The 12,844-nt window shown below is 44.0% G+C and overlaps 1 protein-coding gene across 7 annotated transcripts in view; it reads right to left on the bottom strand.

Moving 5' to 3' along the window:
* EXPH5 (exophilin 5) overlaps positions 1-12,844 on the bottom strand; it is an 86,604-nt gene that overhangs the window by 6,612 nt on the left and 67,148 nt on the right. For 5 of the 7 annotated variants that reach the window (XM_045482709.1, XM_045482711.1, XM_045482712.1 and 2 more), the window contains 2 exons: positions 11,876-11,924; positions 3,450-3,585 (listed from right to left, as the gene is read on the bottom strand). In XM_045482709.1, the coding sequence (XP_045338665.1) occupies positions 3,450-3,585; positions 11,876-11,924 (185 nt within the window). The remainder of the gene's footprint in view (positions 1-3,449; positions 3,586-11,875; positions 11,925-12,844) is intronic. The other 2 variants (XM_045482710.1, XM_045482715.1) reach the window with 1 other exon arrangement.

Genomic DNA, 12,844 nt, shown 5'->3' on the forward strand with positions numbered 1-12,844 from the left:
TGTTTTTACTTTTTAGCTCATCTTTTGTGTCACTAGGGTAGCTAAGATATTTCCCACCATGCTCACCTCAGAGGATTGCAATAAAAATGAGAGTCTATAAATAACGCGTGACTTCTTAGTTGCACTGTTAAGCAAATGGCACTACTACCAAAAGCTTAAGCATGTAATTTATAAACACACTTTATAAAATTTATAGGAGCACCTGGGAGGCTCAGTCGGTTAAGCGTCCGACTTTGGCTGAAGTCATGATCTCACAGTTTGTGAGTTCCAGCCCCGCGTCAGGCACTGTGCTGACAGCTCAGAGCCTGGAGCCTGCTTCAGATTCTGTGTCTCCCTTCTCTCTGCCACTCCCCCCACTCATGCTCTAGCTCTCTAAATAAATAAATACATAAATACATAAATAAATAAATAAATAAGTAAATAAATAAAAATTTAAAAAATTTATAAACATTCTTATTTGGTTGGATTTGAGCAACATATAAAATTTAGAGTTCTACACAATATTGTTAAATGATATGCTCATGGTCGATTGTTTTTTTCCTGGAAAAATTAAGACCCATTATCACCCCTATAATATTGTACTTTCTATGTGTCAGGCCCAGTTCTAAACACTTAATTTATTAACTCATTAAATCCTCACATAACCTTATAAGATTGGTACTATTACTGTGCTTGTCTTATAAATGAGGAAACTGAGGCATGAACAGATTCAGTTGTTGGGGACGCACAGCTAGTAAGTGGATCCAGGCAGTCAGTCTCCTGCGTCTGCACAATGCAGCTCCTGTGCCATAAAAGCTCGCTTTTCATTCTTTCTTTTAGTGAACTCTAAAGATGATTTCACTGTAAGCTCATAATGTTACAAGGATTTGAAGTCGCTGCCGTTAAGCAACGTTTGCTCCTGTTTCTCTCAATGGCAAGGTCAGAGGGCGGTGTCCATGTCAGAGTTCAGTGACCTCTTCATAATACAGAGGACCTAGGGCAATCCAAGCCCCAGAGATCATGCTTACAAGGACCACAGGCTCTGTGTCTTTGAATTGTGTTTATCTAATCATATTTGACCTCTTTTCCTCAATAAAAACCTCTCAGAATTTAAATAGAACCATAATCTTTTAAGGTCTCAAGATTCCCTACGGGCCATCCTATAGTGGATATACTTTACCACATGCATGTTCCAATAAATACAAACACATAGATTATGTGTTTATTGAAGACATGTTCATTAATGAGAATCAAAAGTTGTCTGAGAAATAAGTTATGGGATTATTTAAGCTGCTGGAGAAGGCATACCTTTCTTCCTCTGTTTGTCATTAAAAAATTTGATTTGGGGGCACCTGGGTGGCTCAGTCGGTTAAGCGTCTGACTTAGGCTCAGGTCATGATCTCATGGTTTGTGGGCTCGAGCTCCGCGTCGGGCTCTGTGCTGACAGCTCAGAGCCTGGAGCCTGCTTTGGATTCTGTGTCTCTCTCTCTCTGTCGCTCCCCGCCTCAAGAGTAAATAATCATTTAAAAATTCTGATTTTAACTCTTCAGTGACAGAGTCAGTATTTGTGAACATATGTGGGATGTATCTGCGGACATGTCAACTAGGGTTAAGGCAGGTACTGAAGAGAGTTTTGATGTTCTGGATTTTCCCCACCCTATTTTATTTGTAAGCTGGTGCTATTTAACTATGCACAGCCAGCAGAAGAACTAATCTTGAGCATTAAAGATCTATAACTAAGGAATTCTTCAGGGAATCATCCTGAAATAAAAAAATGAAGGAAGAAAATTATCTCCAGTCTCTGAAATAATTCCATATATCTACACACACAAAAATCAAACAGTGCCAAACCGTAAGGTGAGGCAAAAAGGAAACAAAACTATGTAATGAGTAAAAATCCGTCTTTAAAACAAATTGTAATAAAATGTCTCTGATTTCTGTTCTCGGTTTCAAGCTGTTCGTAGTTTTTTTTCTCTTAAAGTCTTTTGCTGCCTACAAGGGCAACATATATGGTAATAACAGAAAATAGAGGAAAGTATAACAAAAGAGGTGAAATCACCTGGAATCCTCCCCAGATATAACACCTCTTAACATCCCCAGAGAAGGCTTCTAAATTGTTCAAAGCCACTTATAATCCCAAGTAATGCTGTTTTATTCATTACTCTTGAGGTAAAAAAAAAAAAAAAAAAAAAAAAAAAAAAATCTGTGTTTCCCCTTTATTTTCAGAGAAGACAAATCATTTTTTTTGATTTTGTAAACAGTAGCTCTCCTGTACTAGCAAAAGCTGTGTTTTGGAACAGAGATTTTCCTCTGGGCTTCTTTTCTCTGAAGCAAGTTCTCTGCCAGGAGCCATCTTACTGAAAGGCTGACCCCCTAGCTGGACATCCCTCACTGACCACCCCACCTGTCCCAACTACAGTGCCCTTGCCTTTGCAAATCGGATTTAGTTCCTCGGGGTGAAGCTGGTGAATGACTTCAGAGTTCACTTTTAGATGCCCAGCCTTATTTTTGATACCAAATAACTTATGCAAAGAGAAGCCATGCTTGGGGCACCTGGGTGGTTCAGTCTGTGAAGCGTCTGACCTTGGCTCAGGTCATGGTCTCATGGTTCATGAGTTCAAGCCCCGCATTGGGCTCTGTGCTGATGGCTCAGAGACTGGAGCCTGCTTCAGATTCTATGTCTCCCTCTCTCTCTGCCCCTCCCCTGCTCACGCTCTCTCCCTCTCTCTCTCTTTCTCAAAAATAAATAATAAACATTAAAAACATTTTTAAAAAAGGAGCTATGCTTATATAATAATAACATTCACGTGCATGTAGTTACTTTTGGAATCTGTTTCAGTCTTTATTGTCATCTGTTGTACAGACTAATTGTTCAACAACAGTTACATTTCATCACTGTGCCTTTAGGTACTGATTGGGAACAATAAAAGTCTGTTAGGAACAGTACTTTATAGACATATTTCCGAAAAAGGCATTTCCTTTTACCTGAGGTTGATATTAAACATTATTCTCACTCCACAGATCTATCAGCCTTGGTCTGGGCATATTTGTTTAGATTATATTCAAATATAAGATTCTTCAATATTTGTGTTAATAGCAGATAACAGGTACACCTGGGTGGCTCCGTTGGTTGAGCATCCCACTCTTGATTTTGGCTCAGGTCATGATCTCACAGTTTGTGAGACTGAGCCCCACAATGGGCTCTGTCCTGTCAGCATACAGCCTGCTTGGGATTCTCTCTCTCCCTCGCTCTCTCTGCTCCTTCCCTACTCTCGCTCTGTCTCTCGAAAATAAATAAACATAGAACAATACAATAAATAGCATAACGGCCTCCTCTTCAGATAAGGTAAATAAAAGGATTTCAAAAATAAAGTACAGGGTATGATATGTTTCGAGCATTTTAATACAAACTGTAATCACCATTTGCTTTAGTGCAGGGCGTCCCAAGGCAGTTCAATGCATAGACTCACCTTGGAAAAACTCGTTTTCCAGCAGTGAAGCATCCCAGGGAGGCATACCACTTCCCTCCCTCATGCCTGCTCGCCCGGGGACAAAGACGCTGTCAACCGGTTGATTTTCCAGAGGTGAACTGTATATTTTGGCCTGCTAATTTTAAAACAGAAAATGCAAGATTATTTGTGGACCTTCCCTAGCCAGAACACGCACGTGTCTCCGCAAAAATTTCCCAAAACGTAAAGCCTGAGGACCACACATCAATTTTTCTAACACCGCTTTCTCAACGTACAGTGTTTCATTGTTTCTGTCATTTGCAAGTGATCACAAACTTCTCTGTACCTACACTAATGGTTTTTAGTATGAGTCTGCAAGCAATTATTGAGCATCTGTCTGCCAAACACTCCTACAAACTTACACAGCACCACACAAATCTTAGGGAGGTTCCTGGAAAACAGTGAAGAAATCGACCTCTTGAATTGGGAGTGTGGTCTTCATGGCCCCAGTGGCTGGAATTTTAGATTTAACACCATCCTCAGGTCTGTCAAGAGCTGGCTACCTGAAGCTTGTAGTGGACCTTAAGATTTGTGAACTTGCACTTAGATGAAAACAAAAAGTATTTCTATCCATAGCGTTCATGCAGAATGGCAGAACCTCCCCCGACAGACATAAGGCACTGATTAACGGTGCTCTCTCAATCAAAAGCGCTACAAAGTATGGCCTTATAAATGGTTGGGTTTTTTCTGAAACACCATTGCTGGTTTTACAGGGTTTAGGAGGATGATGTAGAGCTAATGATATTTTCCTTTCTTTACAGCAACTGTTTATCTTGATATATTTTAATTTTTTTAATTTTTACTTATTTTTGAGAGAGAGAGGGAGAGAACGAGTGTGGGGTAAGGGCAGAGAGAGAGGGGGACACAGAATCCAAAGCAGGCTCCAGGCTCTGAGCTGTCAGCACAGAGCCCAACACAGGGCTCGAACTCACCACGAGATCAAGACCTGAGCGGAAGTCAGACGCTTAACTGACCGAGCCACCCAGGCGCCCCCTATCTTGATTTCTCCAAATCCATCACTACCCTACATTCAAGCTTAATTTGTCTCCCTGACCTTGGGGGATTACCCCCTCCCACAGCTTCACCTTCTTTTGCCAAAACACCATTTGCATTTCCTCTGTCACACCATCTCTTCGCTGAGGATTCCGTCTGTAACTCCTTCTGCACCCGTCCCTGAACAAGGCCAGCACTTTCCATTCAGCCACTGTGGTCAGCTCACTCTGCTCCCCAGTCCTTGCTGCTTGGGTGCCTCTTCCCCCAAGTTTTCTCTTTCCATTTGGTGTTCGCCATTATGTTTCATTCCCCTTGAATGCCCAAGACCAATCTCTAACTTTTCCAAAGCTCCAGCTTTTTTACTTCTCTATCACAGGTCTGTCCAATTCCAACCCCCAGGTTCTCCTGATTTCTATATTCCTCACAATCCAGTATTTTTATTCCTGTTAGTTTCTTCCTCAAGATCTAAGTCATTGTGTCTTGTAGGAGCCCTGCCCCAATTTCACTGACTTGTGATTTTCAGTTCTATGTGTAATGGAATATACACAGAGATTTACGAATAACAGAGAAACGATCCTGTGATAACTTAGGATGTAGATCATTGGATATAATTTATTTATTTATTTATTTTTTTCAACGTTTTTTTATTTATTTTTGGGACAGAGAGAAACAGAGCATGAACGGGGGAGGGTCAGAGAGAGAGGGAGACACAGAATCGGAAACAGGCTCCAGGCTCTGAGCCATCAGCCCAGAGCCCGACGCGGGGCTCGAACTCATGGACCGCGAGATCGTGACCTGGCTGAAGTCGGACGCTTAACCGACGGCGCCACCCAGGCGCCCCATCATTGGATATAATTTAACACACTAATATAAAATTCAGAAGTAAACAAATACTAGAGGCAAAACAAAACTACAGTAGATCCCATTTGGAGGTAATATAACCAGAAACTAATCACTCGTGTGGACTACATGCATCTGATTAAGAGAATGGCTGGCATCAGTGTCTCTCAACCATTTTTAACACCCAAACAAACTCCAGATGTCCTCTCTCTAGACCAGAATACATTCCTTTTGGCCCCCTGGATCATATGCCTTTTATAATGCAAATTCGTACATAAGTGAAAAATACTTCGACTGAGGGCTCAGGCAAAAATGAACCTCTCAAAGATGGGAGGGATTAACGCCCACTAGAGACCCTGAATATAACTTCCTTTGGTCATACGTCTGCCCAAATCCTCTGCATCAAGACCAACACTACTCGTCCAACATGTTAAGGATGTTTCCCCTACATAGAGGTACAAGTTATATGATTAAGAGAAAATACAGAGAGTTTGTTTACACTCAATTTTAATTCTGCAAGGGTATTTTTTCCAGTGACAAAATGGTTAAAAAAGTCACTCCTAGGGGCGGCTCAGTTGGTTGAACTCGACTCTTGATTTTGGCTCAGGTCATAATCCCAGGGTGATGGGATCAAGCCCCACATCAGGCTCTTCGCTGAGCATGGAGCCTGCTTGGGATTCATATGCATTTTCTCTCTCTCCGTCTCTCTCTCTGTTTCTAATGTTAAAAAGAAAAAAGTCATGCTAGGCAACGGTAGGTACCAAACACAGAGAAGACTGAACACTATTACTGCTCTATAGATCCCTTTTATTTGAGCTGTATGTGAGTAGTATCATAATTAGTTTTTATTAGCAGCAGCAGCAGCAGCTGAATGGTCTAGGCAATGTGCCTAGCATTTTATACAGGTTACCTTATTTCATTATTTTAACCACCCGATGAAGTTGGTACTATTATTACGACCACTTTGAGAAAAAAGAGGTTTCAAGAGGTCAGGTCAATTGATTCAGGTCACACTGGTGGAGGGAAGGATTTCTTCCCAGTCCGTGAGATTCCAGAGCCCAGGCCAAATCACCTGTCTTTACTGTTATATTAGTTTATTAGCACACTCTATCCTAGCTGGAAGCATCTTCTGAGGCTGCTGGGAAGAGGTTTCCTCTTACCTAGAACGGAGGTAAATCCCTCTGGGGCCCAGAGCACACACGGATCCTCAGTCAGGACTCCATCTTGGACTCAGAACCCTCCTCCGAACCATGTTCTGCGCCATGAAGTTGCCATAAGAGATGAAGCCTATTTTCCATTCTAGCCTAGAGGAGGAGGTTCAAAACACCTCCAGGCAGCAAAATCGGGTTGAAATGCTATTCCAACCTTGAATTTCAGCCATTCCTCTCCCCAACTCTCTTCAAGGGCCCTGTGCTCCAAGTTCACTACACACAGTTCTCTAAAATGTTGTGCCCTTCGTCCTAGACCTCCACGTCTCTGCTCTTATCTCGGCCCTCTCCGCTCTTCTCTCAGAAAATGGCAATGCGCCCTTCAGTGTCCAGCTCATCTCTGTTTCTGCGAGCTCTTCTCCCTGGGAAGAATTAGTTACCATCGTGGTTTCACACCCATCATGGTGCATATTATTCTACCCATGATATCCTACTCAAGTGTTGACCTTCTTTCCACTTCTACTTTACCACTAGACCTCTCTCCTTCCTGCCTACCACACATTTCAGTCCCCACCCTGACCCAAGAAACCAAGCATCTGAAGACAAATGGGTTAGGACCCTGTAAGTGGACCAGCTTCTAAAATAACTAGTACTGGGGCGCCTGGGTGGCGCAGTCGGTTAAGCGTCTGACTTCAGTCAGGTCACGATCTCGCGGTCCGGGAGTTCAAGCCCCGCGTCGGGCTCTGGGCTGATGGCTCAGAGCCTGGAGCCTGCTTCCGATTCTGTGTCTCCCTCTCTCTCTGCCCCTCCCCCGTTCATGCTCTGTCTCTCTCTGTCCCAGAAATAAATAAACGTTGAAAAAAAAATTAAAAAAATAAAATAAAATAAAATAACTAGTATTCTCCTCTGTATCCTGTGCACCCAGCATAGCATCCATGTGTAAGTGACTCGCTAGTATTTACTGAGCAGAATTCTAACACCTCTCTTCCTGCCATACCTTTTCCCGCTTCTCCAACGCTTTTGTACAGTCCCTCGATACCACCTATCTAATATTTAAGCAAAATCATCCATTTCTTCCGTTTTCAATATACTTTCAAAATATCCTCTCTCATCAGATCCTTAGAACAAATTTGCAAGTGAGGTAGGGATTATCCTTCCCATTCTGCAGATGAAACACTGAATCCTGGACAAGTGCCTTACTTAAGTCATATGGATAATAACTGGTGGCACTGGCTACTCACACTCATGTGATCTGACCCCTAACCCTGTTCTTTATGTTGCTGTTTACTGGTATTTTACTCACGTCCACGATCCTTATTTAGCTGATAAACCCTGTGGATAAAAACCTTGCTTTAAGCATTCCATGCCCTCCACGTACATGCAGTTAGGGACTGATTTATGGCAGACCAAGGTGGAAAATTACACATATGAGATTTCTAGTAAAGATTACAAAAACCGAGACACCAAATATGTACAGTATTAGGACTCGGAAAAGCACATCTAAGGGAAGAAAGCCTAATGGTCAAACACATGAGTTCCACCCAGTTCAAAACCCTACTTCTGCCTCTTAATAGTGGCATAACTTTGGGCAAGTTACTTAACCTTTCTCTACCTTCGCTTCTTTCTTAGTAAAATGAAGAAATAAGAATGACGATAAGAGTAGCAGCACCCCTCCCCCACTCGTTGGGTGGTGCTGACGATTATGAATTAATCGCTGTAAAACACTTTCGCATGGTGGCCAGCACTTACTGAGTCCTCATTGTTAGTCATCGCTATTTTTCTGGGGTTACAGAGGATTTCCCGGAGGATTCCTGCCAATGCTTATAGTCTAAAGAACTAGAAAAGTGTTGGGCGCCTGGGTGGCTCAGTCGGTTCAACGACCAACTTCTGCTCAGGTCATGATCTCACGGTTTGTGGGTTCGGGCCCCACGTCAGGCTCTGTGCTGACAGCTCGGAGCATGGAGCCTGCTTCGGGTTCTGGGTCTCCCTCTCTCTCTGCCCCTCCCCCACTCATGCTCTGTCTCTCCCTGTCTCAGAAATAAATGAACATTAAAAAAATTTTTTTTAAAAAAGAACTAGAAAAGTGTTCCAAAGAATTAGACACCAGAGTCCGAAAATGCTGGCTTTTAGGATGTCCGTTACATTCTCAAACACGGCGCATAAAAGAGGCTGAGCAAAATGAGGCCTTTTACTTAACCCAGTTCACGCTACTGATATTGTCTGCAATCCTGACACAATGAGACAAACAAACCTTCTGTCACAGAGTAACCTTAGACTATCTGAGAACTTCCTAGGGCGGCCAAACCTGTACAACAGCTGTCGGAGTCGGAGCTGAAGCCTGAGCTCAGTGATATTATCAAACGCCTTGGCGAAGCCAACAGATTAATTTTTCAGAGTGTTCCTGAATGTGTTCTCTGTTTTCTGGCAAAGGCCAAATCCACCAATGCACCTGCAGCTTAAAAGCACTCATTCATTTCTTCTTTCAATTTCTGAGTGCTCAGATCGTGCCAAGCCATGGGGAGGCACAAGAGTGCAGACATGGTCCTGGCCTTGGGGAGCTCACGCTGGCCCAGTGTGCTGAGTACGAGGGCGGTGTGTTGTTGGTGGCGGCGGGGGGGGGGGGGGGGGGGGGGGGGAACAGAGCTGGCGTGTCACCTAACATCAGGCCCAGCCAAAATCTGTTCAGAGACGAGAAGTGATCAAGTGGCCAAGGCTATCTGTCTTTGTCTTTTGTCTCAGAATGGTGACCACTTTGACCCCAGTGTCCTCACCTATAAGGAGATGGCTCTCACTGGGGGAGATCTGCTCCCCAGAGAACACTGGCATGTTTTGGAGATATTTTTGATGCTCACACTTGAGTGGAGGAGAACTATAGGCATTCCCTACCTGTGAGTTTGAACACACGACGGCCCCGCAACAGAGAAGGACGCGGCCCAAAATGTCAGTAGTGCTGAGGTTGGGAGAAACTCTGAGCTACAAATCTCTAACCTTCTCTCTAGCTCTAAAAATTCCGTTTTTCTGAGAACCTTGGCTGCTGTCAAGCTGATGAAAATGTTTAAACAGCAGCTCTCTGGGGCGCTGGGTGGCTCAGTCAGTTAAGCATCCGACTCTTGGTTTCGGCTCAGGTCACGATCTTGCAGTTCGTGGGTTTGAGCCCCGCATCAGGCTCTGTGGTGGCGTCCCCTGCTCGCTCACGCTCTCTCTCTCTCTCAAAAATAAGTACACATTAAAAAAATGTTTAAATAGCAGCTTTCTTTAAGCGGAAGTTCATCTAACAATGGAGCACAATCTCCTGTAAAATACCAGAATCCCCCTGTACCCTTCCTGACAGGCTGCTAACCAAGTGGTGGGAAATTTATTACCTCGGATCTTGGCAAGATCAAGCAGCAATGGCCTGAGCAGCAATGGCCAACTTGTAGCCTTTTGCAGGAGAAGGAGATAAGATTTCCATGAATAAGTAATGGAAATCTACACGTCACACAAAACCTTTGCTTTAGACAGTTTCATTATTTTCTCTCTCTGGCTTCCTTTTTTAATGTGTCATTTATTTTCGACAGACAGAGAGCGAGAGAGAGAGAGAGAGAGAGAGAGAGAGAGAGAGAGAGCAAGTGGGGGAGGGGCAGAGAGAGAGAGGGAGACACAGAACAAAGCAGGCTGACAGCACGGAGCCTGATGCCGGGCTCAAACTCACGAACTGCGAGATCATGACCTGAGCTGACGGTTGGACGCTTAACCGACTGAGCCACCCAGGTGCCCCTCTCTCTCCGAATTTTTATAAAAGTTATTAACGGGAGTCAACAATCACTGGCTTCACTTTCATTTCTTTTCCCAGGTCTTACCCTTTTAGAAGGGCATGCTTCTGAGTAGTGAAATGGTTAAATGCAAGTGGCAATCAAGAGGGCCAGCAAAAGGTAACCTATTAATCCTCAGACTGGATTGTCACGTCCTGAGAGTTCCAAATCAACTCTACTGTTTTCAACCTCCAGGCATTTGCAATTCTTTTTCTTAAATATAATTTATTGTCAAGTTGGCTAACATGCAGTGTATGCAATATGCTCTTGGTGTTGGGGGTAGATTCCTGCAATTCATTGTTGAGAGTCTCTTAGGGCTTTTGCATTTGCATTTGCAATTCTTTTTGGTCCCTCGTCTGCTTCAGACCTCAATGCTCTCGAACGATAGAGGGAGGTCAGCTCTGAGTACTTCTCCAAGGAAAAGCAGGAATCCAGAGGCATGAGGGAGCAGGCCTGGAGACATGACCCTTCGGTCCCCTGCTCAGTTAAAGGACAGTCTACTGGTGGTGAGCAACCCTGTGATCATAAGCAAGCAGGGCTTCCGGGCTGACAGAACCCCAGGCATTACTGACTTCTGCCTGTAGACTCCCAGAAACCCAGATCTTCTAATCTCGATTCTACCATTCACCAGTGACCTTGAACATGATCTTCAAGTTCTCTGAACCTCAGTTTCTTCATCTTTCAAATGGGGATAATAATAGTCTACTTTACAGATTTTCTCTGGGGATCAAGCGAAATGATCTACATCGGGTGCCTGGATGATGGCAGCTTCGCAAAGAGAGGGAAGCAGTTATTGGTGCTGGTCATCTGGCCGGGGCTCAAGCATGTAGAGGAGACAGGGCTCATGTTGTTCACAAAGAGGTGGCATTAGGCTGAAGAAGAAAGGGGACTCTCTTTTAAAAGTTCCTGAAATAAAGAAGCCCTGTTTGTAGGTACTCCTCACTAGAATTCTACCATGCTTTCTGGGAAAAAAAAAAAAGGCGGGGCACAGCGAGAGAGCGAGAGAAATGTGGGCACTGGTACCAGGACCGCAATAAATTGAAAACTGCCTCTATCCTCCTCCTGCACTCTTGGGGCCTTTCCAACATTCTCTTTCATCGCCCAAACACATGAGTCACACAGTAAGACAGAGGCACGTGAAGATCAAAAGTTAAGACCATGAAAAAGCGAGACACAAAGACTTAGAGCTTCTCCATCTTGGAAGCCTGTGAACAGATAAACTGAAGTCTAAGCCCTTGGTGGAGGGTTATGTTGGGTCAGTCCCCCCACGTGAACTTGCTCTAGCCAATCCTCGCTTCCACTCTGAACGCAAATGACGTTGTAAGGGTGGCAGTGAATGCCTCTCACGTCTTCCTCTGCCCAGTGCTTTAGGGATATACAGGGGTGGCCCGTGGGAGAGTGTCAGAGATGTCACTGAGGGGGTGAGTGGTACACGATGGCCTCAGTCCTGGAAACCCACCACAGTTGGGAAACTTTAAACTCCCTAGGAGAAATCTAAGATGTCTAAGGTCAATGTAAAACTGAGCCAAGGAGAAGCCTATTTACATAGGTGGCCAACGAGGGGGCTCATTAAGGCACAATTCCTGAGCGTAGCGTTTCGCTTCTGGTTACTCACCGTAGCGGTTCGCCTCACAGACACGGAAGGTCCTGCATGGCTGTCACATCTGCGGAAAAAATGTGAAATGATTTCTTTGAACAAGTGCCTCGCTTTCACCAGAAGGACAATCAATCAACGGTACCTCTGCTGTGATATCTTGGCATCTTGAGAAGATACATTTCTAACGTCCTTTAGGGAGACACTTCTTGGCTAATGCTTGTTGAAAACATTTCAGAAACTTTTTCCTATGATTGTTTAGGCTCAACGTTTTACATCTTCGTATGTCAGGCAGCCGAGAAGAAATTACCTAATACTGGATTTGGACTGGAATGCAGCACAAAGACATAAATACAAAAATAGTTACACGTGTCGAGCGCTTACTACCAGTGTTCTCGTGCTCTACGCGCATGTTATCTCATTTTAATACGTCACTCTTCGGAAGGGGATACTATGACTGCTGTCATTTCACAGAGAAGTTAGAAGACACTGCCTGATGGACACAGTTAGTGATGAGCTTAGAGCCGGCCACAGGCTCATTACATCCTGAGCACTCCTTCTTAAGTAAGGCACGTGGACTCTTCTTGCAAATGGGAAATAGATTTCCGCACATTTTTATTTTAAAGAGGGTCTGGGCCAGACACAACAATTCACAAGGGTATCTTTAGAAAGCAAGCCCTGTAAAGGTGGCTTCTGGATGTTTATTTTTATAAAGATGCCTTATTTGGGGCGCCTGGTTGGCTCACTCAGTTGCACGTTTGACTTTGGCTCAGGTCATGATCTCAGAGTTTGTGGGTTCGAGCCTGGCGTCAGTCTCTGTGCTGACAGCTCAGGGTCTGGAGCCTGCTTCAGATTCCGTGTCTCCCTCTCTCTCTGCCCTCCCCCACTCGTGCTACATGTCTCTCTTTCAAAAATGAATGAACATTTAAAAGAAAAAGGTGCCTTATTTGCTATGAAGCCATCTTGGAAAATAATTATGCTTTTACCGTT

This window comes from Leopardus geoffroyi, chromosome D1 (genome assembly GCF_018350155.1).
Source record: "Leopardus geoffroyi isolate Oge1 chromosome D1, O.geoffroyi_Oge1_pat1.0, whole genome shotgun sequence".
Lineage (NCBI taxonomy): Eukaryota > Metazoa > Chordata > Mammalia > Carnivora > Felidae > Leopardus > Leopardus geoffroyi.